Consider the following 27,979-nt stretch of genomic DNA (forward strand, 5'->3'; position numbering starts at 1 on the left):
TAGTTCTTCCACCACTGCTAATAAATGAAATACACTGTATGTTCACACAGACTATGTTTACCTAATATACCTAATACCCAATTTCCTAAGATATACCTAATGTATATAATATACATTTTAATTCAAATGCTTGACAAAAGTTGCTTGTGTGTGTTTTCCATATAATCAATAAGATGTTTCAACTGTTGGGTTAGATGGCTAGAGACGTGCATGCTTTTATTTTGAAGGTCGCAGTCATGTGAGCTTCTGGGTGACGTCAGAACAACGATTCAAACTCTCGTTTCCTTTTTAACGCGACTTCTCGCAGAAACCGTGAAGGTCTCAGCTGTTTGTGAGCCTCCTGCCTGTCCTCAATCAGGGCACGAGCTGTCATGACTGTGCCTGACAGAGCTCAGCAGCTTTTCATCAACGTGTGTTGTCTTCTTGTCATGGCAGTAACACTGTGTGTTGTTTTCATACTTTTAGCTTCTTTTTACAGCTGTGGTGAGTACAGTCTGCCGAGATGTGTGTCAGTATGTAAGTGGAATGTGCTGTTATGGAGTCAAAGCTGATCTATTATCCTGCTTTGACGTGATGTTTTAAAGCAGACATCAAAGGCCAGTTCTGCTTGTGCCCACTCCTGCATCTACATGTCTGAACTATATCTCATTATATATTTTGTGCTTTATTACACTGATTAATAGCTACTTTATAGCACTTCTAAAGTAACCTTGCATTATATAACATCACTATGCAAAGAGAAACATTGTCTGTGTGTGTAGATGGGAACCTGCGCTTTGCCTCCTACTATGGAGACCACATGGTGCTGCAGAGGTCTCCGGAGAGAGCTGTGCTGTGGGGCTACGGCCCTGATGGTGCTCAGGTCAACGTCTCCTTGTCAGGACCAATAAAACAGAAAACCTCACTGGTGGTCACTGTGACAAAAGGTGAGTACAGCTGGTTGTTGTCAGCTGGGAAGTTTATGCTGACATCCGCAGGGTACTGAATGGAGGCAGAGGCCAAACGGAGTGATCCTGACAGGGGCGGATAAGGCACGCACCCCATTTTTGCATCAGAGCTGTTGTTGGGTAATAACAGTGTGAACAGAAAGGATGTGGCCGGAGGAAGAGGAAGCTTCAGAATTAGATTCTCAACCTTTTTGATATGGACTATAGTTTTTGTATTATGTTTCCGCATTACATGTTTCAGTGACACCACAGCACATTTGATTTTTTTTAATGCTTTTACTGTGTCTAAAATATAGCATGTCCTCAATCTATGTGCAGCTCCTAAAGTAAACAGTTAACATGAGGTCAATTTTATTTATAGTCCAATATCACAAACTTGCCCAAATCTGTATCCCTCAGTCCTTAGTCCAAATGGTAGAAGCTTTCAATTATGCATCTGATCACTTTATTTTGTTTACAGTCCATTATCAATGACTGTTTTTGACTTTTCGCAGGTATCTGGCGAGTCATGCTTGACCCCGTTGAAGCCGGTGGTCCCTACAATGTGACAGCAGCTGCTCAGAGCAGCAGAGCCACCCTGACAGATGTGCTGTTTGGAGATGTCTGGCTGTGTGGAGGGCAGAGCAACATGTACTTTAAAACATCTCAGGTAGGTCGAGCCAGGTGAACCCCAGGGAATCTTGTGTTTTTGTATCAATTAAACTGACTTAACTTCCAGTTTGGTGCAACAGACTTGGTTTTAAAGGACGGCGCTGGTGTCAGAGAGATGACTCACAACACCTGGTTGCACAAAGGTTGTACAAAAATACATTTATGGCAGGAAGCATTCTACACACAAAGACTGTTGTATTTGGTATGTATGTATTATTCATATTTAATTGTTAAATGAACTCTCTTCTTTATATATTCATTTATTCATCCTCCAATAGATTTTCAATGCATCAGAGGAGCTGGCCCTCGCCGCAAAGTATCCTCATGTGAGGACGTTTATGGCAGCCTTGAACCTGAGTGAAACTGAGCTGATTGATTTGATTCAAGTGGAACTTCCCTGGTCTGTGCCCACAGCCAGTAAGTCAAGGATTTATTTATTTATTCATAGAATTATTTAAAGACTTGTTTGCAGCTAAAGGTTTTGGTTTTGGGGTATTGAACTGCAACTGAGCCAGTTATAAATGATGCGTGTAATAGAAACGTGCATACATTGCATATGTTCCTGTATCCAAGCTGCTGTTTCATTGTGGGTATAGCACATTACATTGTAGTGCTGTGCATATAATAAAATAAAACATCAATGGTTATGACAAATTAACAGGCAGATGTATTTCTAGGAGATGTGGCAGAGTTCTCTGCAGTGTGCTGGCTCTTTGGACGTTACATGTACGAGAACCTGAAGTACCCCATAGGACTGGTGGAGTCCTGCTGGGGAGGCACACCTGTCGAAGCCTGGTCGTCTTCAAGAGCCCTGCAGCAGTGCAGACTAGAGCTAAGTAACGTCAGGTAAAGATATGATGAAACACAGTCCAGCTAACCTGCAGCCTGATAATGGACAGCTCATATTACCAAACAGTTCTCGTGCAGCTGAAGAGCTTTTCTCACGCTCTCAGTTCTCCTGTGTAATAACCAAGAAAAGTTAGCTTGCACTAACTGCACTGTTGCTACAACACCGCAGCCCTAAAGACAGAAATTCTGTCTTGTGGAATGCGATGATCCACCCGCTGCTCAACATGACCATCAAAGGAGCCATCTGGTACCAAGGCGAGGCAAATGCAGATTATCATCAAGAGAAGTACAACTGCTCCTTCCCTGCTATGATCGATGACTGGAGGACGGCGTTTCACCATGGCTCAGGGGGGCAGACGGCTCACGACTTTCCCTTTGGATTTGTCCAGGTTTGTTGGTATTGTTGTGTTTAATTTAGGAGTAATGCAGGTCTTAAAGCGAACTTTTTAAAAACACTACAAGTGTAATTCTAAAAATGTCTGACTGTGTCGCCCCCTGGTGGTGCTATCAAAGAAGAGACTGTGGCAATCAGCCATTGGTGCTGCTACTTTGCCAGTTTGTATGTAAAATACACTATAGCTACATTACTTGCAACACTGTAGATGTAACCAATGACTTCTCTACACTTGCAGCTGTCCACCTACAAAAAGGGCTCCACAGATGACGGCTTTCCGAACATCCGCTGGCACCAGACAGCAGACACTGGCTTTGTCCCGAACCCCCGCATGCAGAAAACCTTCATGGCCGTGGCTTTGGATTTACCGGATGAAACCTCGCCCTATGGCACGTAAGGATCGTGTTGAAAACGCATGTGAAATCATTCCACTTGGCTCATACAGTACCGATGTGAGATTAACAAATGGTACCGCATCAGGACGTGCAGGGATTATGAAGAAAGTCTGCATCACTTGATCCTTCAATTACCCCGCTGACAGTGACTGTGTCTGACATCCAGGTATGTTGGGTGGACATAACATTAGCCATAAACGCTGTGTAAAAGAAGCATTCAGATCACTGCTGTGCAACCACTTCATATAGATTTGTTTAACAACTCTGTGTAAAGCTAACTTCATTTGAGAGTTGTGGTGCAGAAGGTCAGTGCTGTTTTTAACAGCCATGGCAGCTTTGACCTGATTTCACTGTTTAGTATATTTAGAAAAAATGCTGCTGCGAGAGTTTTAATTGGAGCGTGGAGCTCATATCACACCTGTTCAAATGTTTCTGCTTTGGCATGCAGTTAGTCCGTGGATGGATTTTAAGATCCTTATAAACATCTATAAAACTTTTCATGGACTTGCCCCCTATGTGCTGCCAAGACACAATAATTCCTTGGCGTAATTCTCACACAGACAGAATTTCCTAACGCACCGAAAACTGAAAGAGCAGCAGGGAAACGGCTTTCAGCTATTTTTCATCTTTATTAAATGCGATTATGTGTCCTGCTTTACTGTATTGACTTTCAGCCTCCCTATCTGGTCTTCCCAACTGGTCCATCCGTGATGTTTTTTCAGATGATATGTGATTTTATTTTTGTTTCAGGATCCATCCCAGAGACAAGCAGGACGTAGCCTACAGGCTGACATTGGGGGCGAGGGCAGTGGCTTATGATGAGAAGGACGTGCCCTTCCTTGGACCTTTCCCCAACCAAATCCTGTCCGGTCCGATGTATGTCAACATTACCTATGACCAGACGGTCTCCGTCACGCCGTCTAAGGACATCTTTGAGGTGAGGCTGGCAGCAGCATAGTCAGTCGAGGTACGTCCCAGATTCACCCGCTGGCTCTGTTAGAGGTTTAATAATAGATGTAGTGGATGTTTGGGCTGATGATAAACAGAATAATTTCTTGCTAAAAACTGTGATTTTCCTTTTATCAAGATCTGTTGCTCCATGATTCAGGCTCCATGTGGGCCTATGTCTCGCTGGGTAGCAGTTCCCATCATGCAGTGGGGCCCAACCACCGTCCAGATAGCTGCCAACTTGTGCTCGCCTACTGATGAAGTAACTGCCCTCCGGTATGCATGGAGAGACTGGCCTTGCAGCTTCAGAGCCTGTCCTATCTACAGTGCGAGCGGAATTTTACCTGCGCCTCCTTTTATCATCAACCGCTACCCAGCAACAGGAAACATTTGGAAAAGTTACTGACCCGGAAACTGTGAGAGGCTGAAGTAATAAAAAGCATGTGCCTTGTGTTCCTTTGGGTCAAGCTGGGTGAGCTGAGTGGACAGATCTGTAGACAGATTTACCAGCTCGCAAGTTCAGAAAGACAATGGATGACACTTAAAAAATGATGAGCTGTATGTAGCTGTCTGTTTTTCACAGATGTAAAGGATCAAAGTATTTAGCCATAAAACCTCAGAGTGCAGGGTGCTTTTCTTTTTTTATCTGAATGTCTGACTTCGCATTGTTCTGGTTAACACGAACCAATCAATTTTGGTATTAAGAATTACATAAAGCCTACTAGTCAGTGTGACACTAACAGTATAAAGGTATACAGTAACATTTGGTTATATTGTTTATTCTGTATACAATCTATGCTCTTACAGCCACTGCCAATAATTGCTGGACTGCCTGAATGTAGAAAAGCATGACAAACATGTTTTTATTGTAACAAAACACTGGATTTTGAAGTTTACAACAGAAATGAGTCTTTGTGACGAATAAATGACATATCAGCAACAAGGCTTATGAGGGTGTGTTCTATTCAAAGGCAATGCTTTTACTTCGAAGTAAAACAGATGGAAATGAGATGAAATTACTGATTAATCACATGTGACATATTGTTGTTTCCCCTGGAAAGAAATGTTAGCCATGTACCAAAATTTGTATAAGGGGAAAGCATAATAACCTTAAAACACATCCCCACTAATGCTGCCTGGGACTTGCTAGAAGATGACTTATTATTATTGAACCAGGAAGGCAAGGAGGGTAAAAAAACAAGCCTTGTAAATAAGAATGAGAGTTTACAAGCACTGAGACCGTGTTGGCTTGATTTCTGCGGCGCTTTCAGCATCAGGAGCTGTAATATGAGGTAGAGGGCTTCATGGTTGGGGAGGTCAGGTGGTGCTGATGGGAGGAGCTGGGAGACGGTGTCTGTCCTGAGCAACGACAGAAGCATAAACAGTAAAGAAGAAGAAGAGCCACTGACAGGGCTGGAAACACAACAGATAACAAAAACGGAAGCGCACCGTGAAACGCTGGCCGTACTTTTGCTTTGCAATCCTTATACTTACACAGTATGACTTCTGGAAGGGAGTGCACTTTTACTAGCCACTTACATTTATGTTATTTACAGCGGAGGCCTGGAGGAGCAGCTGCTGGGGTGAGGAGGTTCACTGACACACTCCAGCAGAGAAAAGTATAACTGAGCGGTTCCTCTGGAGCAGCTTCACTGCTTTGCTCGCACTTTTTGACAGCAGTTGTTGAGGAAGGCACAGTTTTCACTTGTTTCCCCACAAAGTTATTCTCACCCGGTTGCTTTTATGTTTGACACACCAGCTTTGATGCTATGTTATTTGTGAGGTGTTTGCTCGCACAGTGCATGCAATAATTAAGGTCCTGCAAATTAAAGAGGCATAACCAAAACATGATGGAGGTAATAAACATGAGAGCAGAGCTGAAGACACTGCCGGCATGGAAAAGAGAACTTTCAGCAACCTGTAATGTGCTCCGTCTTGATGCTCTCATCAAAGCCTTGGTGTCTCTGGTAGGCCTCAAAATTGACTGAGGCGTCGTCCTCTGATAGGCTATGAGGAATCTGTCCATCACCAGGGCGACACACCTCAAAACGGATCCATCGGTAGCTAAAAAACAAAGTTCAAAAAAGCCCCGTAATTTGATGCATATTTAAAAAGGGAAATTCAATCAACTGCAGAACTGTTTGATTATTATCGTTCTTTTTTTCAGCTCCAGTAAGTGAGCATATTTCTATGACCTGCCAAAGTCTTGTTTTTACTCGTTAATATTTTCCTCCTAAGCTAAGTGTTAAATGATTTGATATTGCAGATTCAGACACAGAACAGTCCAACCATTACTGAGCACAATAAGTCCTCTGCTTTCCCAACTACAGTCAAGAAGTTTCAAATGTTGTAAAAACATGAAAACAAATCTCATCTCATTCTTAATGACAATCTGCAACATCTGCACAAAACATGTGAAGTGCATGCTGCAGTTGTTACTGCGGACGGTGAACTTACTTGCTACATTTGCGGGCTCCAGGACAGCTCTGGATGAGATTCTGGATGGTGGGGTGGGAGAAGCCAAAGAAGTCCGCTCCTGACGGCACAATGGGCGCCACAGACTTGGAGCTACGAGGAGGACAGGTTGAAAGAAGTGCATGTTGATTTTTGCATGAGTACAAAGTGATGACATTAAGCCGGCTGAGCTTTTTGAGTCTGAATTTGTCTTGAACATATTGTGGACTTTGGTACCTGACAGATGCGATGGCCTTCAGTAGATTGGAGTGGCACGTCAGGGCAGAGGAGGCCACGATGGCGTTCTGAGGATCTTCTTCAGGCACAATCTCAAACTTGGGGAACAAAATTCGATTGTATGTGTCAATTAAGTTTATTCAAAACCATTTAATTTCATTCCTGCCATTTGACGCTGAACAAAACACATCTTCATCACTAAAGCTCTGTTGTGTTCACGTTTGTCCATCTTTAATTCATTCTTTTTTAATTAAAATTGGCAAATCTGACTTGATGTGTGCACCTGTGGACCTGTTCCCCCGTCCTTGATTTGGCAGGTGTAGAGGCACTGCTGGTCGGGGTTTTTCATGCTGGCAAAGACTCTGGTGCTGCAGAAGCCCACTGGGTAGATGGCACACTCATCATGGAACAACATCCTGTCTGTGATGATCTGGAAAGCAGAAAAAGGTAAAAGGCGTTTGGAGAGGCTTTCATTCTATCACATGTTGTTGTGATACAGACTTAATATTTATTCACTCAACCACCATTTGATGACTGAAAGGCAGGAGCATGTGTGATTCATAATTTAAATGAGCGTGGTAATAATACAGCTGTAGCATGGGAGTGAAGCCAGACCGACCTCTCCCAGACTGTAGACCGTTAAACCTCCCAGGACAATGGGGAAGACGGGACGACCGGATGAGTCCAGAGGGATGGGCTGCACCAGCTTCCGAGACCCGTCTGCCAGCTTTCTCTTCTTAGACATCTTCTTTGGAACTGAACAAACAAGGGGGGAGATAAAATAATGGGTCAACGGCCTTGAAAGTAAACTAATTGTCCGTCATTTTCAATATGCATCTGCATGAATACACCACACTCACATTCCTCCTTTCCATTTTCCCTGCCTCGCTCTTTCCTTTCCTTCTTTGGTTTTTTAAGAGGTCCGTCTTCCCCCGTGGACACCACTGATGCCAGGCTGTGCCCTCCAGACAGGCCTGAAGCCCCTGCAGGACCTGAGGTCAATGCCACAGGCGGCACAGGTGGATGAGAGCTTGAGCTCGGTGTGGGCAGTATCTCCCCCTCTGACAAAGACTGGTACTGCAGCAGTGACTTCAGCAAAAACCTGGAAATGAGAAGTAATATGAATGTGAATGAATCGTGAATCACACCAGTTGGCTAATAGCAATGTTTGAACACCTCACCTCCGTTCCTCCTTGGCTCTCAGAAACTTCTCTTCTAAGTGGGCCACTTCATCACAGAGAGCTGCATTCTCCTGGGGGTGAAAATCACTCTTTACATCATCGTACCACACATGCATGAAAGAAAATCTACAGCAAGCTTTTCAAGGATTGATAGTCTGCTCACAAATATCATGGCACGGGCAGTCTTGCGCAGTCTAAGGTACTTGAGTCGGTACTTTTCGTTCTGGTTTTTCCGTGAACCTCTCTTCATTTTGGTTTTATGCTCTGAGGAGCTGGTGGGGGATGGGAAGGCGGGTGCCGAGGCACCTGAGCCAGAGCTGGAGATGGTATTCTGCTGCGGAGAGCCCAGGAAAGACTGGGCAGTGAAGGCCTGCAGGGCCTGCTGCCGCTCCTCATCAGTCTATGAATCAAACAGAGGGGGAAGAGAAGGACAGAGATCTGTTCATATGAACCAGGAGTACCTGAGGCTAATGTCTGTGCTGCCTTCAGGATCATGGATGAGAGTACAAACTAAAAGGTAGACGACAGAATGAACGCTGATGGAGCTTACACTTAAACTGCTGTATGACAAAGGATGAAAGTTATTGAGAACAAAATGTGCACAGATCTTCAAAACTAAGGAAATGATTTGTGCTCTGAATTTATCTGTGGGGGGGATTCCCGGCTCAGTACCTTTTCACGGTGAAACACAGATTTAGGAAATAAGTCTCTCTGTGCCATCAGTATGCATTAGTCAAAATGAGGTGTCCAACATGGCTCCAAGATCAAGCTGCTGAATGTTTAACACAGGTCTGACACCACTGCACTGGTACTATAGCAGTTATTCTAAGGGCTTATTAGCACTGTGTGTGCTGAGTGCTGTAACTATGATTAGAGATTAATAGTGAGTTATGGATCGGGCTTGGTGATTAATCAAATTATATTTTCAATTACGAATTTGGCTTCCAACAATTATGAAAACAAGATAATGAAGATAAAACGATTATTGTGCCACATTCCGTTTCGCAATGATGCTCTCATTTTGTCTCGTGTTATAAATCCAACACGGCCCTTTTTCTTTAAAGCCCCTTCATAAAAGCACACTCTCTCTCAATCAAGCTGCGGTTTAGTTCAGCTGTAGTTCACATACACATCATATTTTAAATAACTCTTTGTATTTATTATATTATTACCGAGCAGCCCTACTTACAGCTTCTAGGTCTGTTTTTAAATTCTGCTCTTCTGGATCCTTGCATTATCTTTTTTCTAAAGTAAGAAAATAAATGGGAGATATCCTATGACATTACACCAGATTATCAGTTTGCCAGACAGCACTGCAAAAAGCTCTACCACTTTAACGATCTTGAAATGTAATTTTCAACATAAATAACTTGTGCCTACATGACTGTATTACACCAGGCAACGATGTATGTCCAACTGTAGTTCTGGAGCTAGATGTTGTGTGGACAGCAGCCCCTTAATATCCAGACCAATAGTCTGCTCAAATGCATTTTCAGTATCCCGTCACATATTCAGGTTTTATGTGAAATTGATATTAGTGTCCCACATAACTCACCAGCAGTGCAAAGACTCCGTTTCTGTTCTCAATCCTCTTGAATCTCCTGCTGCCTTTTTGTGTCTGAAACATAATGCGAGACTGAGGCCAATGCGTGGGGGCTGGAAAAGCCAAATTTGTTTGCCAAAAGATGGGGGGGGGGGGGTTAATTTAGATAAATTCCACCATTATTAGATACAGCAGGTTCAAGGCTTCTGAACACAGAGCATCCTTTGTTCTGATTACAGCCAAGAAGTGTCTGCCTCTTTTAAAAAATGTGAAACAAAGTCAAAGAAGCAAGATGGAAAAACATGGAGAAAGCAAAAGTAGCAACAGAAATACAGATGACTGCATGTACCGCATCAACTGAACTCAATGCTAAATGGGGGTGCAGGTCATTACGCTCAACAGCAGAGGATGCTGTCAGACTGAGTGTCAAACATCCTCCTTACCTCACGATACATGACGGCCTCCAGGCTTGACTTTGCACTGACAAGGAGACAAGATAAGAAGAGTCTGAACAGCAGAAACTAAAACAAACATTAGGCTTCAGTGGACATTAAAAGCCATCCCCCACTGTGGCTGAGAGTGTGAGCACATGTGCAAAAAGATGTGAAGTCAACAGAGAGGTTTGCTGTACTTGGATTGAACAAGTCCCCTGTCGATGATCCTCTGTTTAATCTCCTTTATGTGCATGGGACGTCCAGCTTCTTCCAACACAATCTATAAGAGAAAAAGGAGAATTACCAAACATAAAAAAAACTGTTGATAAACGGTAAATGTTATTAATAACACCAAAATAGGAAGAACATAAGGCAGATACCTGCGCAGCATCAAGCCATGTGAGGTTTGGCTTCTCTGCAATTTCACTAGGTGGTTCGCTGCAAAGAGAGATGTTGAGCATCATCCAGTTTAGCATTATTTAATTTACTGATACTTTGAAAACCATTATTCATTAAATCTTAAATGTTTAGAGCACATATGCCTCCATATTTAAGTAAGTAGTCAAACTGCACCAGGAAGCTAAGAATGTTGGCAAATGCAACGTGGCAGAGACTGTGTCTGTCATTTAATACGGGATGATGTGACTCAGCCAACAAAAGAAAAGCATAAATGACAGAGTCCAGAATGACAAAGCAATGCTCCGCTGTTGTTTTGTAGTGGTATCACTCTTAATACTATGGTATTAAATTTGAGCTGCATTCTGATTTGATTCCATGTGAGCACAAAACTGACAACAGCTTTTCATTTGGGCACATCTACATGGATGGGATGCTCGTATCTGTATCAATCACACCCTGCTATCTAAACGGATGCATTGAATCTTAGACAGTTTTATGTATATAAGCTGTGAGTGCACACTTTCTAGAGTATGATGCAGTAACGACATTATTTTTAACAACCTCTCCAGAGTTTCCGCGGTCCCAGACAGACTTGCAATGCTGTCCAGAGCAGGAAAAAGAGAGTAGTTCCCCTGTCCATCGGCCTCCATCTCAGATTCAAACGTGTTGAGTGACTCCATAGGAGACGGGGTCCTTTAGACAGAAACATTAGCAAAACAGTCGTTATGAGCTACAATAACGTCAGCAACATTGAGACTGTAGACAAGGAACACACAGATATCGGCATGTTGTGCTATGGTGTAGTTAGCTAAAACTTGCTAATTACTCACAGCTGTTAATAACATAATGCACAAGAGTAACGTCCAGCTAAAAGCAAGCAAACGCGCACACACACACACCTTAATAAAGCTGCAGCAAACCAGCAAACCCACTTCTTTCAGTTCGTGCTCCGCACTGTTTGTTTCCGTGCATCACCCGGAACCTTCAGTCGTCCACATCGCAATGTTTACATACAGACAGTGCGGCTACATGCTAACATTAACCACCTAGCAACAGCCTCCGGAGCGATAAAGCAATACTGTAGAGCTGTAAACAAAAAATAAAACTAAAACAAATCACAGTCATATGGTTCAAAGCGCGAGCATCAACGGGAAAACAGTCTAGGTTTATCACTAAAGGAGATAGAGGACGTGGCTTACACCGGACAGTATTACTAAGAACACTTTCACCGGATATCCGGGTTAGTTCGCGTGGAAGAGTTTGTGGAATAGGTGAAATGATGTGACGCACGTGCAATAAGAACAGTGAAAAATATCCGTTTCACACTTATATTTATGGACACAGCAGGGAGTTTGAGACGGGGCTCTTAAACGTGAATGACACTTTGACGTTAAACACGTCTCAAATAAAGGTCAATAAGATTTTTGAGTTTGTGAAATGATGCTCAGGTTAAACTATAGGCTATATTTTCTTCATAATTTCTGAACATAATTTCATAAACTAAAATCTTTATGTTGACCTTTACCTAAGCTCATAGATAACAAAATCACTTATTTGACATTTACCAAGCATTTGTGACATTTTCTTATTAATATTTTAATGTAGCAGACTAAAATACCGTGAACCCATGAAATATGTCTTCACATCAGTGAAAAATGCCCATAATCTAAATCTATAAATTGCATTTTAGAGAAGCATTTGTGTGTGATACAACAAATTTAAGTGCACAAAACATCTACATTGTTCTTTAATCACTCTTTTAATGTTCTTTTTTAAGCAAAATGTAACTTATCTCAGTCATTGGTAGTAATTGGCTCCCTCCTCTTCAGATACCTGCCAGGGGTTCCTGCCATAGTTGGCCTCCATACACTTCAGTAATTAAGGGATTAGGGAGAAGCTGTTTATAACTTGATTGTCTGGAAAAACTCTCTTTATGGCCAAAATAACTCTAAAATGCACATTCTCTTTCATTAGTTTTTCCTCTTTCTGGCACCTGCAATGCTTCCAAATGCTATCTTCCCTCACCATTCATCATTGCAAAATGACCTATCATGTGGTACAGACCTAAATGTTTGTGTGGTTGTTTTATGTCCAGAGAACAACACACAGATTACAAGTAAAAGCAAAAAGGACAGTCCCATAGTGGAACAAAAGTCCTTAAAATTTAAGGGTGAGTGACAGAAACGAGGTCAAACTGAGCTCATTTGCTGCGCGCTGAGAAATAAACGTCTGCAAACTAAATCACACTAGAATTACTGCCTATTTTCTGTCATTCTGTCATGGTAGCTAGCAATAAAAGGGTTAGTTTTTTCTTTAAATCTGATTTGAGCAGTTACTTCTTATCACTCCTAAGACAGCCAAAAATCACTAATTAAATGGGTGGTTCACCCAAATTACAAAAAAGAATTTTGTCACTTACCCCTTGTGGTAAATGGTCGTGCAGATAGTGTTGGCTTTAACTGCTGAGGTTTTGAGATAGCGTACATGTTTCAAAAATTTCTGTCTCCTTCCAAATATAGTGGAGGTGAATGGAATTTACTTTGTGGTGCTCAAAGAATTGTACGACTATATTTGAAAAATTCAGCAGCTACATTTTTTTCCAGATGCACTGTCCCCACAGACCTCAATGTGAGGGTAATAGGTCAAATAGCAAATGCTGACAGCGTGTTCTGGCGATTATTGGCAGTATGGATGCACTGTGTCTGGAAAAGATTTAGCTGTTTTGTAATGACATGAAGATGACACTAGTCACAGTCTTGTTCGCCTCCATTGTATTCAGGTAGAAGAAGACGTTTCAGTGATAGATGTGAAAACTTGAGCAAATATAACTAAATTTTCTGACTGGATCCCATCAGAGGTAAGGGAGAAAATATATGTTGCTGTAATTTGTATGAACCAACTCTTTAAGGCTCACACTGCATGTTGCATGTTGGTCACCTTCTTTCTTTGCTTTGTGCCTCAACCAGGATTGTACTGCGTTCACACCTCCAACACTAAACTATAAAATCCTTAATTTACCCATGTTCATGTAGTGACTCAGTTCTCTTTATTGAATCTCCTCTTATGTGGCTCAAGTTGACCTAACATGCCCTGTGGTCGTGATTCTAAAAATGCAGCATCCAAGCAAAATACAGAAGTATTTTATATCACCAGACACAGCTTAAATTTTTTGCTATTTTTCTTTATTGTAGTTGCAAATAAGAAGATTCTGCAAGCTGGATCCTCCTATGGCTTGAGTGGATAAAGAAATTGCAGGGGAGCTTTTGCATGACTCCATTTCACATTTATTTGTAACACTTTGATGTGTCCAGGGGATAACTTTTAACCCCTCTTTTTACACCCATAATTGTTCAATTTAGCATCAATGAAATTGAGTAACCATATCTGAGCAAATGCATTGATTATCAGTACATTCCTTCGCTATTTCCAAACAAAAACACGCAAACATTTTAAAATGGGTCAAAGGTTATTTACAGAATTGATTGACTGATTATAACTCACTGACCTCTGCTCAGTTTTACTGTCATTTGTTTAACATGAACAGCTGCACATAGACTACAAAACAACATCTATCTCTGAGAACTTTTCCCCACATCACAACAATACATGTTACTGTTACTCATGTAATTGTTTTTCATGATATGCATGCTAACAGGTACATCTTGGACATTGACGGATGCGTCATGGGTAAAGAGTTTTCAGTAACAGTTGAGCCAGCCGTAGTTGAGCAGGACACGCATCACTCTCTTGTATGGCAGGTAGTACTCACTCTGTCTGGGGCCAGATGAGAAATACAGATATCCTGTGGGAGAGAAGAGTCACTTCAAATTAGAGTGTGATTTGACTTATGGCAGTATTAACTGATTATTTGGAAACACAACATTGACTTATTATATTAAAAACAACTTAGATTACAGTCATCTCATAAAGTTCTTATAAAAAGGTATACATGTCAGCAAACTGTTGCTTTTTACAGATTAAAAGATCGACATTATCATTCATTTACTGTCGTGTTTCTGAACACCTGACTGCTGTAAGTCCAACGTTCACTCCCCTTTAGGTCTGTTTTTGCTCTCCACCCCAAAACCTTCTCAAGCTGTTAAATGCTCCACTATGTTCACCAGCTAATCGTTAACTGCGTCTGTCTGCCGTTTGGTGCTGATCATAGTGCACGGTGGGTTTTTCTGAGCTTTTGACTGAAAACAGCTGCCTGTTGCTGGAAACTAGGTTAATGGTGGTGGTGAGCTAAAACAGTAAAGTTGTGCATCATAAAACAGTGATTGAAAATACACTTAAACACTTCACAGGGCAAAAATTCTCTGTGGGCTTGTCACTACGAGACAGTTCACATTACACATGGTCATTTTAGCAATTGCTAAAGGAGCAATTTAAGGAAATAGGCTACCACATAACCTCCTTATGACTTCGACAGAGTTAGGCTCGCCGTTTCCCTGCTTCCAGCTTCATTTCTAATGAACAGACGTGACTGTGGTTGCAATTTTCTCATTTAACTCTCAGCAAGAAAGCAGGTCAACCAAACTGTCAGACTATTCTGTTAATATAAAGATACTGTTTGTGATGATAACCATTTTTTTGTCTTTCTAACAAAAGGTAGCCCTTGATTTGTATGAAATGGGTTAAATGAGTTAATTGAATAGCATTTCTCACCGTAATTCTCAAAGGCTGCATCTACTCTGGAGCCTATGCCAGGGAAATCCCAAGTGATGGCTCGTGGGTACCCAAAGTCCATTTTGTTTTTGCCTTCATCATAACTGCAAGAGAGGAAAAAAAGGCATTTATACCCAATGAATATCTCATGGATCCAACACGCACATGCCATTTTAATAATAAAATGAAGCCTCACCTCCAATACTGGTTATTAACAAAAATGAGTGTTTTTCCAGTAGATTGCACATAGACGGCTGCATCCACCTTAGTGACTGAAGAGGGGAGTCCAAGGTTGGTGATAGACTTTGGATAGCCTGAAATTATTGTCGTTGCATGAGCCCTGATGCCCCAGTATTGGCGACCTTATAGAGGAACAGTTGGAGGTCATTAAATCATGTGGAGGCTGTGTAGCTTCACAGTACACAATAGATCGAGTATAGTCAACATTCAAACAAAACTCTGTGATCATTACCTTCAAAAAGATACACCACGTCCTTGTATGGGACTTCAAAAGCAGCATCGACGGAGTGGATTCGTGGCCATTTTGTGCTCACTTTAATCAAACGGATTCCTCGCAATCTTGAACTCTTCCTCCAGTAGTATCTAAAAAGGATTTTAAATTGAAATATAATGAATAATATATAATTTATATAATATATAATTTAATGAATGCCCCCCCCCCAAAAAAAAACAAAAAAAACAGGATGATCATCACATATTCAAAAATTTACCCATTTTTGAAGAAGTACAGGTCTCCTTTGATGGAGGTTGCAGCATCAAACACCAGCTCGCGGCTGCACTGCTCATCTCTGGGGTTGGGCAGAGGGTCTGGGTTTGGATCCTCTGTTGGGTCCTCTGGCTCTGGTTCAGGATCTGGTTTAGGTTTTGGTGCGGTTGTGGGCACTGGTGTGCGGCTGCCTGAAAGGCGTATTGGCTAGTTATTATTGTTATTATTTATCATATATTTACATCACATATTTAATGGAAGATTGTCTCACCGTAATTTAATCTGACATTAATGTGAATCATTATATGGAATCTGATGTTTGTGCTCACCATAAAGTGCTTGAACCCCACGCCTGTCATCATCTGGCAACCTGTATCCGTTTGTGTTGACATATTGATAAGTGGGGAACATGAGCGCTCGCCTGTCCCTGGAGTGATCCAGACCCAGAGCGTGGCCAAATTCATGGGCTGCCACCAGCAGCAGATTCACACCTTACCACAACAATTGCAATCATAGTCAGATATATGAAATTTTTTATACAATACATTTGTTTTTTTCACAAAACTATTTATTTTTGTCAGCAATGCTGAATATAAATAGGCTTTATGTTTTCTTTACACAGTTTTCAGCTCTTTTTCTGAACTAATCTTCTATAGGGAACTGCACAGATTACACATGTCTTGCCCATTGAACTGAGTTTATTTACCTCTTTGGGTAAGAGTCCAGGTTTCATCATCATCAAAGTGTGTATCCCCTCCCTGGCCTTGTCCAGGAGAGTTAGCATGAGCCAAGACTCCCCCCGCCCCATCAAAAGGGTAAAAGTCCCCGTGATCTGCAATGTGAAAAAGGAGATAATATAATCTTAAGCTTCAGAGTGTAAATCTATAATTGCACGCAGAGAAAAGGATTCTTGTCAACATCAGCGATCGTCACTGATGTAACTATGTATGAATGAAGAAGAAAACCGCTCGTTTTATCCACACTCACATCCACCCTTGAAGAGGATCATGATGTCCGCAGTGCCTCTGTAGACCTGTTTAAAGTTCAGCGGGATGACGTCGCTGTAGAGCTGGAAGGCCCGAGCAATGGTTGTGTCCACCTGACGCTGGGTCAGATCTGGAGTATAGCGGGTGATCCTGCTCAAATCATACACTAGGTTGTTGTCATCATCACCATTGTCTTTCAGGTTATATATTCAACAACAGCATATCCAATTGCATGATCAAGGTATTGACAATTTTAACAGGCTCCTGTAGCATGTAACTTCCAGTTACCTGTATGTGATCAGCTTTTTCTGCCATTTGGGTTTCCCAGGGAAGTGTCCATATCTGCTGATGTCTGACACACCGCACCGAGGTGCCTTCATCACCTCAACGGTCTCGTTATTCAGGACACCAGTCACCTGGTGGTCACATGATGATATGAGGTAGAGATTCGTCAGTGTTGAAGTTATTAGCCATAGTCATAATTTCTTTGATCAAAAGAAAGTAAAAATCTTTCATTCATTGAAATTACCTCCAGACCAAAGAAAGCCTGCATTGCTTCTAGATCCTGGCTGAAGGAGTTCTTGTTGAGGCTTCTCACTGTGGAGTTTCTCATCCCAACATCAGCGTAGAACTGAGAAAGGTATCCCTGATACCAGCAGAAGACAGAGGACTTTTTCAAGTGATTCATATTTTATTAATTCTGACTATGACTGAGCTTATTTCCTGTTGACACAATCTGAATTTAAAGACTTCACTCATTTTGCAGCCTGTCTCACCTCTGATCTCCCTAATCACTAGAGTGGCTTTAAATGTGAGATGTATTCACCAAGGTCGTTTAGACGTCTCCCAGTTGCTAATATTTCTGCAGACTAATTTGCTGCATTACCTCAGCCAGGTCCTCTTCCTCTGGTGAAACTGTTGGAGCAACGGTCGGTGCTGCATGACACATGGCTAAACAGGCCAACAGCACTATCCAAAAATCAGCCAGAGACATCTTGTTCAAATGTTTTCTTCTTTCCATCCAGTCTCCTCTTATGAAGACAGCCTTGACGGTCTGATAAAACCTGAGTAAGAGTACATAGTGTTCTGTTGTGTATCCCAACAAACGTTGAGCCCCTGAACCGGGGGGAAGGGGAGTAAATAGTGGCCCCTCTGATAACACAGTGGGAGGAGATGATAGGATCCGTTTAACACATATGATGAAACATTTGTGAAGCAGTTTAATTGTGTGTTGTGCTGGATTTACTGAGATGCTGTCATGCGCCTCTTAAACTGTTTCTTCCCACCTTTATGATTTACTGTCCGATAGATGCATTTTCTTAGCTAAAATCATATACTGAGCTGCAATAGTGAAGAGCATCCCAATTACATGAGACTGATTTGCTTCATTTGCCGATTTTGAATTGTGGTGTTTGGTGGAAAAACAACAGGAACATACACCTACAAGCTCAAACACTCCTCCCAAGTGAGAAATTTAGACATGAAGAAAATACAAAACTGCCACCAGTCAGCCAGCCATATCAACAAAATAACTTCTCTGTCAAGAAAAAGACGCACTTGCCTACATTTTGTTGTTTTCAGTGCTCCCTTGTACTTTTTGATAACCCTGTATGTACAATGACTACAGTTCAGGTTGGTGGGTAAACATGAGCACAATGTGGGGCAGTCAGCATATGACACACGAGGTTATCTCAAAGCACTGAAATCCACTGATTGAGGTTGGAACTACCTCTTACCACCATTTGGGGACGTTAATGTTGCCTTGCACAGAATTCAACCATACAGGGGCTTAAAAGTTCATGTTACAACTCAGTAGGCAGACAGGTTTTATCTGCACCTACCTGTCTGCTTATATATCTGTGTGGAAGGTTGGTGACTTACTTAAGTGCTCTACTTGTTTTAATACAATTCTGAAGTTCTCGCACTTTGAGTATTTTCATGATATTCTCTGTCCTACTTCATTACATTTCAGCTGACATGTTGTAGTTTTATTGTGCTGAATTTGTTTGAGAGCAGCAGTTTTTGGTGACTTTGCAAATTTAGATTTTCAAAAGCTATAATGAGCCTCTAAAAGACAAGGCATTGTTAAACAATAGCTTAAGTGACCCAATAGTATATGTCTCAATTAAAATGAGATCCACTGGAACCAGCTACATTACTGAACTGCTGCTGACATGTTAATTACTTATTAAAACGTAAAATACAGGTACACACATGAACCAAAAAAATCAAACTGTATCAGTTTATACACAATGTTGCAGGATTATTATCCCAGTGTAACTACTATTACCTTTCCTTTCTGTCATTTCTCATTTCACAGTTCTGCTTAACTGTTTAAATGATGTGTATGCAGTAACTCACCCACTATTGTAATGCATCCAAATCCCAGCGGGTTTTGTCTGAAGTCATACCAGTAGGACTTTGCCCCACTGAGGAGGAAGATGCTACCTGCCAACACACCATCATACAGAAAGTGTGTTATCTCCTCATGTTGTTTCAGAACAAATGAGATGAAATGTGAACAACAGCGTTTAGCTGTAAACAGAACATTTCTGCGTGAGTAACACCTTGATCTAAAACTGGTGCAAATGGCGTTTTCAGTATAAAAGTGTGTCCAGTGCGGTTAACCCAATCCGTCTGCCACCTAAACACGGTAAAAACAAGAAATTACAACTTCTATTCCAGTTGAATTCTATTTGTGTCCTGCTGCTCAGGTCCCTGTTAAACAAAGGGTTTTTCTTTTTTTTTTTTAAACCATGTAACTGAAAGGCAGCGTGGGGTCACCTCAGGATTCAAGGCCAGCCTGTTTGGATGAGTCTGGGGAAGACGGGGTCCATCCCTCTCCTGTGCTCATCACACCTGAGACTGGATCATTAAAGCCAGTAAACGGACATCTTTATGAATAATGTTCATCCTGTTAGATTTATAAATAAAGAATGAGTTTGCTTTTTGGTTGCAGACAGTGTTTTCTAATATTTCAATAATCGTACAAACTGATTCACTATCTTTGAACAGGAAATATTTGTAGATATTGATCATGTATCTATTTTTGATGGGCATGCTTTCCTGTTGACAACGTTCATGTCTTTTTTTCATGCAAAAAAATATATATACATAAAGTTACCTGTAATAAACCTCCCACGTGACACATACAGCAGCGTCAACCTGCTTGACCCTGGAGGAGAAGCTGTACTCATAGATGGAGAGAGCATGACTTCTCATCTTAAGCTGCTGAAGCACCTAGTACTTATGACCTGGAAAAACACAGCCGTGTCACTGCGTTTTAGGACACTGTGAAAAACAGCAACATACCACAAGCTCTGCCAAACTCAATGAGCCTCTTGCATGAACTGCAACACTTAAGTTGCACAAGGCTGTAATTTGGGCGCAACATTGTGTTCTCCTACTGGAAATCCAGCCTTGTCATGCTGACAAGGCCTAAGTGATGCTTTGCAGACTGCCCATTACTCTACCAGTGAATATGTACGCCACGCCTTTGGCAGGGATGTCATGAGCGGCATCAACATGTGAACTGATGCTCGGTAAATATGTGCTGCTGCCGTCCGCTCTCAGGCGATTTTAATAAGTTGTTTGCATTGTTCACATCCACATGTGCCTAGACACAATAAGGAGACTCAGACATATTGAACCTCTTTTGAAGTCATAATTGAACAAATATTTTCCCCGTTTTTCAAAGAAAAACAGTCTCAATTCCAAAAACAGCCAGTTTTAATTTGCCTCTCACTGTATAGTGTTCGGATCCCAAGCACATCAGCTTTGGACAGAGAGTACTCTGTGCTGCTCTGATACCTGTAAGTGGAGTACATGATAGCAGAGGAGTCTTTTGAGGGAGTCAAACCCAGTGAGGACCTGAAATACAGCAACAGAGCATTTGACGGGTAAACTGACAAACAGTCCCATTGAAAACTTTGAGAAATATTGCACTCTTGGCCAGGCCTGTGTGATGATGTCACAGCAGGTGTGACACCTGCACCAATGACACTGATTGGGGCGTGGCCTGAAGTGCAACATATCTAAAGTTACAAAGAGCGGCGCAACACCTGTTTGCTGCCAGTTGTATTTGAGAATTGACATTGTTCACACAAGTATTTGGATCCTTTATTTAAACGCATAATATGTAACATATCTGTGTTAAAGTGTTTGAAAACGACTTGATCTATGTTGGGTTAGGGTTTGTTGAGTTGTTGAGTTGTGTACTTACATTATCCCATATGTTTCCAGCAATGCTCAAGCAAGTAACATAAGATGTAAGTAGGTGTTGGGATTGAGGTCACTTTAACTACTTTACATACTTTTTAGTAGTTTAATATTATAACAATGCACCAAACTTTAGGTTTAAGATGATTTGAAGTTGATGTTTCTGTGTATAATCTTCATGCACAAAGTCACTTAAACTGTGAATTAAATTGCCTCTAAAATGTGTTATAACATTGAAATACTAAAATGTACTACAAGTACCTGCAAGCTGCACATACACAGCTACAGTGCTTGAGTAAAAATACTGTTTCTTTTTGGTATGCTTTAACTTTGCAAAAGACCTCGATTAACCTAAACAAGCAGTATGAAGAACAATGGTTACACTGTTTTGACAATCTCCTTAATTTGCTGTCCAAATAATGTTGCTTTTCAACATGTTTTGACTGACAAACCTCGCCTCCCTGCCATCCGTGTGTCATCTTCATCAAAGTGCACTTCTCCTCCTCAGGCTGAACAGCATGAGCCATCAAAGGGAAAGAAATCTCCATGAGCTGCAGCAGAAAAGACACTTCTTCACAATATGAATTAGCCAGGATTAATAAAGAATCCAATGTGCTTTTGTGTCTCTTTTACACTAATTACTCAGCAGGATTTCCATTTTGAGCCTATCTTAACCAACAGAGTAACTGTTCAGAAGTAGTTTTCAGATTTACTTCTGCGGGCAAAGGAGAAGATTATATCAGCTTTGCCATGGTTGACTTTGATGAACCTCAGTGATGCTGCATCACTCCACATCTTCAGGGCTCATCAAAAGGACATTTCCATATCCTCTCTGTTCATGTCTGGGGTGTATTCGGCAATCGTGCATGCCAGTGCTAAAGATGGGCTCAAGCATGAGGGGGTGGGAGCAGCCAGCTCCACAGCTGCAGCTGCAGCAACATATCCTCTATCAGGTCTAGGATTTTATGATGTAATCTATCTCTATACAAATCCTTTTCCTCCAAATTACCATTATAAAAGTGTTTTTCAACTGGGGGAGATTTCTCTCTTTTCAATGATTCATGAAGGACATAGATGAGGTGATTCCTGTAAAGTGTCAGGACTATCCCTCATTGAGCCTGCTTATTGAATGTAGAGTATGTCAAAAGAGGGAGACAAGGTGGAAAATGATTTTGATGTGATTGAGAAGTGGATGGTTGGAGGGACGCTTTATTTGTATTTTCTCTGTCCGTTCAGTAATGTCGAGCTTAATCAACCCTTAAAACTATGTGTTCTGGTTGCTTTGCATATTCTTCTTTTAGCTGAAATCCGATGACGTGCATAAAACAAAAAAAATGGCATCACACTTGTAATGTGGAAAAAATAGTGCGATAATGATTCAGCTCAATCAATATCAGTAGTTATTTGTAATATAGAAAAGAGAACATCTGAATTATGCCAATTAAAATCATAAACACCCAATATTAACTTTCTGAGTAAAAGCATATTACAAAACATGACTTGGTTATAGTTTGGAATAGTTTCACATTAAAAATTCTGCATTTAATATGTATTAGTGCAAACATTTCTAATGGGATATCTGTGGATAATATAAAGTGTAAATACATCACTTTAAACAGTCTCCACCAGCTCCACATGCTCATGCACATCACAGAGCCCAAAACGGGGAACCACAGCCAGAACAATGCGCATTTCCACCAGGCTTCACGTTTTATATGGGGATATTCTCGGGATTGTTGGGAAATCACATGGCCCGAAAGCACACAGTCCTGGTGGTTACAGCTGGGTCTACCTGGCCCACTTTTCTGGAGGTTTTGTGGTTAAAACCTCCCAATGAAACGGCTGCATATATGTCTGGGCTTTCTGTCTGTAATGGTCAAACGCGTGCGTGAGGAGTGTGTTTTGTTGCATAGAAACCAATGTTTGTTTTTTTTTTAAGTATTGTAGATTCTATTCAGTCAAGTCAAAACCTGCAGACATAAGTGAAGCAAACCTAATTTAACCCCAGTCTGCACCACAAAAAGATCTGAAAAGATTTAAATGAAATAAACCAAAGCTACTGCTGGGAGCATTGTACTGTGAGGTACATATAAAAACCACACACATTATTAGATTTAAGTCATTCTTTATTCTGACAAAATATGATGACTGATAAATAAGAATCCACTTAAAAGTGAAGTGAAGCACAGTGTTTAGTTTTTTCCTCTTGTGGTTTGATTTAATCAAGGTTTACACGTAATTTCCTTGTTGCATGTTCATGGATTTACAGTATTTCAACATCCAAGCCAAGAATTTGCTTTCTCAACCTCGACAACATGTTTCTGGGTGTAGTCGTATTTGTAGACCTCTGGTCCGACAAAGAAGTAGATGAAACCTGAAATGAGAAAAATCAGCAAGGTGATTCATGTATTTAACCTTTATGTTGGTGAGAATGTTTTGCTGTTTGTGATATTGCTGCTGCTGGTGATGATGATGATGATGATGATGATGATGATGTGCATCTCTCTGAACTTGAATATCTACTTTTTGAAATGACAGCATATCACACGAAAGTCTTCAAGTGGCAAAGAGGGAAAATTATTCGGTTTAAATCATAGAGGGAACCCCGTGCTCTGTAAAAACATCACGCCACCCAGCTGATGTTGCATTTATATTCGCATTCCTGTGCTACTAATAACAGTATGACTTGCAAAACATACATCACAGTGAGTAATAATAATTAGACTGGCTCACCCTCTTTATGAACTGCAGCATTTATTGTTGTGTTGACTCCAGGAAAGTCCTCGCTGATGTACTTTGGGTAACCGAAATCCATAACCCTTCGGTTTTCATTGTAACTGAGAAAGGCATGATATAAACAATGTTTGTTATGACTCATGATCACCGGATCTTCTTTCAAAGCTGAGACAAAACATTTGTACATGGCTGCTACTAGTATAGTCACGTCATCAAACCTCAGAATCCAAACTGAGCCCTTTGCTCGCTGTGTGAGGTCCGAGTGACAAACGAAATCCTTCACTCAGGTCTGAGTCAACTTTTTTAATGTGAAAGTCCCTATCTACCAGTACTTTGTGATTTGCCTCTGGTACGGCTCTACACTTTCATTTTTGGTTTGTTCATTTAGGCTAAAAACAGTACAGTATAATTTGATTTAATTCAGTCTGTAGTGCACGCATACAGAAATCTGTTGTCACTTTTGCTAATGTGTGACATTGGACTTCAATTTCTCTCCTCATAAAGAAAAAAAGTAGCACTCTGTATTCAGGTACTTACATTCAGCTTTAGTTAGTTTCTTATTAGCGTGGATGTTAGTGGCATATTGGCTCCCTATAAGTTCTAATTAAGTTTTCCCTGAATAACCAACTAACTAATGCTTATCTATTCTAAGGAAGGAAGCTCTTGTACATAAATCACCATCCAAATAACCTCATTTTACCCACTATAAGCTCAGAATAAGGCATAAATAAGTGCTTTATAATGACTAATTGAGAGCTTCTAATATGTTTGCCAATAAGCAACTAGTTAATGTGAATATGTGTGTTGCTGAAAAAAAGGTATTCTAGAGTTTGAAACGTGTGTATTCTCATATCTGCACAGCTTAAATTGTTTGCTAATTGTTTTAAAATAGCCTCAAACAATTGAAATCAGCAGAGTAAAATGTTCTGTGGGAAAGTAGGAATGGTCCTCTCAATGAGCACACTCTGATTTGAGTCTAAAGCGGATTTATGTTGCCTCACCTCCAGTAAATGTCATGCATAAAGAAGAGTGTGCGTCCTGTTTTCACTATGTGCACTGCTGCATCAACGTCCTGGACCCAGGCTGGAAACCCAAAGTGGCTGAGTGCTCGTCGCTTTCCCTTTATGAGAGAGCCTTTCACTGTCCAGAACATGGATTCTGTTAAAACATAGGAAAAATCAGTGGATTTAAAAAAGAAAAAAAAAAGAAACAGGGATGAGATCAAAATTGTAAGAATGCAGTGAGATCAAGAAAAGCTCTGTTGCAGTTGATCTGCATCATTAAAGACAGTTACCATGAATGAGATAAGCGGTGGATCTGCGAGGCACCCAGAAGGCAGCATCAATGCTGGTTTCAATCTTAGGCATAAAGTTGGTGATGGGACCTTCCTTGATGTCATATTGCTCATTATGTTTGATCCAGAGATATCTTGTGAGAAAAAACATTACCAGTTAGGTCAAGACATTAATCACCAATTACTGTAGGATGAAATTGTAATCAAGGTCTCTTAATGCAACCAGGGGTGGAAGAAACATTATCAACATACTGTTCTCTGAAAAAGAAGGTGGCATCCCCAAGAGTGGACACTGCGTCAAAGGTCATGTCTGGATCACATTTGTTCTGCATGGGTCGGGGGAACAGCGATCCTGATGCCCAGGGGTTATACTGAGGGCTCCAGCTGTACCGCGAAAAGTAGTTCGGACGAGCTCTGACTGGACCTGACACACATCAGCGCACACTTAAGGATCAGATTCCACAAAATCCTCAAAAATGCAACAATACCCTATCAATGTCACTGTACTTCCATTCCAGTAAATTCATTTGAAATAGATAGAAATTTACTGTAAAGTGCGTTGATATTTGCTACATCTTCTGCAGCTAATAGGTTGGCTGGACGAGAAGATCTGTAGTTCGGATACATCAGTGACTCTGGGTTTCTGGAGTGCTTCATGCCCAAAGCATGGCCGAATTCATGTGCAGCTACAACCAAGAGATTAAACCCTGCAACAGGACAAAGAAAATGCATCCAAATGAATGGCATCATCTTTTTGTAGATATCTATTGAGATCCCTCTGGATCACGAGTGTGGAGTGGCAGTGGGATCCAGATCAGCACCTGTTTCTCCTGCTGTCCAGTGTTCGTCGTCGTCAAAGTGTGTGTCCCCTCCGATGCCCAATCCTGGACCAAAAGCATGAGCCAGTGTGCCTCTGGGCCCATCAAATGGATACAAGTCACCATGTTCTTCATAATATAATCCAGGCCAAACATGAAATAGAAACCACAGAGAAAACCATTTTCTTTCAAGCCAAGAGAAAAATTACAGGCCTCCGTTCACCTCATCTAAATGAGTCTGTCCAGTTGAACAGCCAGTGTATGATGACACTGCCTTGGTTAGCAGTTAAATTACTACTGAAGCTCCCCGAGCGTATATCCATGAGATTGTGTTTTACATAATAAGCAATATATCAGTGAGAATTATATTGTTGCTGTTCAGTTCATTTCCAAATATTGACCATCTCCGTCCTGAGGGAAACAAGAAGACAAACCCACCACTGGTCACAAACTCCACCATGATGTCAGCGCTGCGGGTGTGTGACCTGACAAACGTCAGACTGCTGGCTCTGGCCCAAACACTGAAAGCTGACTCAACCAGAGAGTCCACAGTGTTGCGAGGCAAATCTCTGGTGTACCTGCCAATGCTGCAACAGCAGTGAGTACATGTCAAGTTACTGGTTAACATAAAGACACATGACATAAAAATAAATCTCGTCAGTCTGGTTGAAATTGTTGATAGCACAGGAACTTGTGTTACTTATTGAAGAACAGTAGCTCCCATAAGTCCTTACATAATAAAACACATACTATTTGATTATACAGTCTTTTGTGGATTTAATCTTACGTAAAAAGATGAGAATAGCTGCCTTTCTTACTCACTCTTAAATTATACATTTGTTCTACGTCTCATCCTGCAGACATGCCTCAAAGAGAACTCGCAAAGAACTGGATTAGGGTGTTTCAGACAGTATTACATAAGTTCAAGCATCTATGGTGAACTTGGCACTTTGTCAAACCCACAATAACTCTCAGAGGCGGGAGTCCCAAACCCAAAAATCTGTTAACCATAATGATTTGTGACACTTGCTATTCCCTGTTTCTGCCAAATGTTTTATTGCCCGCAGCCTCAAAATGTTTCCCACGTATCGGTGGGGTTTGCAGTTTAGGAACAACCAGACTGTTCTATTTTTGCAAGTTCAATCTCGGTCAGACATGCCTTCATCTTTCATGAGCAGACTGTAATTCTACTCTACTTTGAAAGCAAAAAGAGCGACAGCATCTTGATCATTTGACACCATTAAAGACCACCCAGATACCTGTAGGTGATGACATTCTTGCTCCATCGTGTCCCCTGGATGTGGCTGTACTCCTCCACATCTGGAACGCCACATCGAGGGCTACTCATCACCTCCAGGGTGTCTGAGTCCAGCACACCTGTTGCATTGAGCCCAAAGAATATCTGCATGTCTTTCACCTTGGAGGTGAAGGACGGCCCGCTCCTCTTCGTGCGTCCATTAGGCTCTTCTTCCAGGTTGTAGAACTGCTGAAGGTATTCCTATGAGTACATTTGAGATCCACATCAGTCATCATGTTGCACTGATGAGCCAGATAAGTTAAGTGGTCCTGCACAGCTCAAGTAATGCCGAGATCGAAAGCTGTATTCCGCTTGTGGATGAGCTCCTTTTTTGCAGCATGCATTACAGTAGGTTACACATTTTCATTGTACTGAGTAGCATCCATCAAACTGTGCATCACAGTTATTAAGAACGTCTACGTAAACATACTAATCTACACTCGAGAGTCAACTGTCAATTACACCTTCTCTAATTACAACTAAAATCCTTCACAACAAGAAACTGAATAAAGACTTTCCGAGTTCCCGTGCAGATCATCTTTCCCAACAATTCCATCCAAACAAAAACAAGAATACATTCGAGAAAAGGAAGAGAGAAAGACGAGGATGCTGACAGATTCTGCTAAAGCATGCAATATAACAGCTACAAGGACTGCACTACTACGAGGGCAGTGCAGTTACTTACCTCCGCCCCCCACCCACACAAAAACAAAAGAAATAAAAACATAATCACAAAATCCCACACGCAGGCAAGAGCAGATCCCTCAATCATAACACTTAAAAATTGAAATGTTTTTGCCATT

The 27,979-nt window shown here is 41.2% G+C and overlaps 2 protein-coding genes across 3 annotated transcripts; one reads left to right on the forward strand and one right to left on the reverse strand.

Moving 5' to 3' along the window:
• Nucleotides 1-303: 303 nt before the first annotated feature.
• Nucleotides 304-4,913, forward strand: siae (sialic acid acetylesterase). 2 transcript variants are annotated; one of them, XM_076735059.1, is made up of 9 exons: nucleotides 304-483; nucleotides 762-926; nucleotides 1,442-1,596; nucleotides 1,877-2,015; nucleotides 2,276-2,444; nucleotides 2,617-2,836; nucleotides 3,080-3,234; nucleotides 3,987-4,173; nucleotides 4,324-4,913. In XM_076735059.1, the coding sequence occupies exons 1-9, from the start codon at nucleotides 372-374 to the stop codon at nucleotides 4,588-4,590; spliced, it is 1,569 nt and encodes a 522-aa protein (XP_076591174.1). In that variant the 5' UTR covers nucleotides 304-371; the 3' UTR covers nucleotides 4,591-4,913. The 2 variants fall into 2 exon arrangements, with proteins under 2 accessions (XP_076591174.1, XP_076591175.1); XM_076735060.1 differs by having other exon boundaries at nucleotides 332-483; nucleotides 3,987-4,203; nucleotides 4,324-4,462.
• On the reverse strand, nucleotides 4,814-26,380 carry tbrg1 (transforming growth factor beta regulator 1). Its single transcript, XM_076735058.1, is given in 31 exon segments — nucleotides 4,814-5,543; nucleotides 6,103-6,248; nucleotides 6,642-6,752; nucleotides 6,876-6,973; nucleotides 7,159-7,305; nucleotides 7,495-7,631; nucleotides 7,736-7,977; nucleotides 8,057-8,127; nucleotides 8,220-8,456; nucleotides 10,043-10,079; nucleotides 10,231-10,313; nucleotides 10,414-10,459; nucleotides 10,979-11,125; nucleotides 12,612-12,639; nucleotides 15,101-15,204; nucleotides 15,297-15,462; nucleotides 15,573-15,703; nucleotides 15,832-16,018; nucleotides 16,157-16,318; nucleotides 16,534-16,659; nucleotides 16,815-16,963; nucleotides 17,102-17,229; nucleotides 17,343-17,459; nucleotides 17,700-17,749; nucleotides 19,569-19,672; nucleotides 19,938-20,067; nucleotides 20,287-20,429; nucleotides 25,314-25,421; nucleotides 25,606-25,768; nucleotides 25,883-26,008; nucleotides 26,318-26,380. Coding segments are annotated over 31 exon segments (3,732 nt in total). The 5' UTR covers nucleotides 26,340-26,380; the 3' UTR covers nucleotides 4,814-5,457.
• Between the last annotated feature and the right edge of the window lie 1,599 nt (nucleotides 26,381-27,979).

Source organism: Chaetodon auriga, chromosome 7 (genome assembly GCF_051107435.1).
Source record: "Chaetodon auriga isolate fChaAug3 chromosome 7, fChaAug3.hap1, whole genome shotgun sequence".
Lineage (NCBI taxonomy): Eukaryota > Metazoa > Chordata > Actinopteri > Chaetodontiformes > Chaetodontidae > Chaetodon > Chaetodon auriga.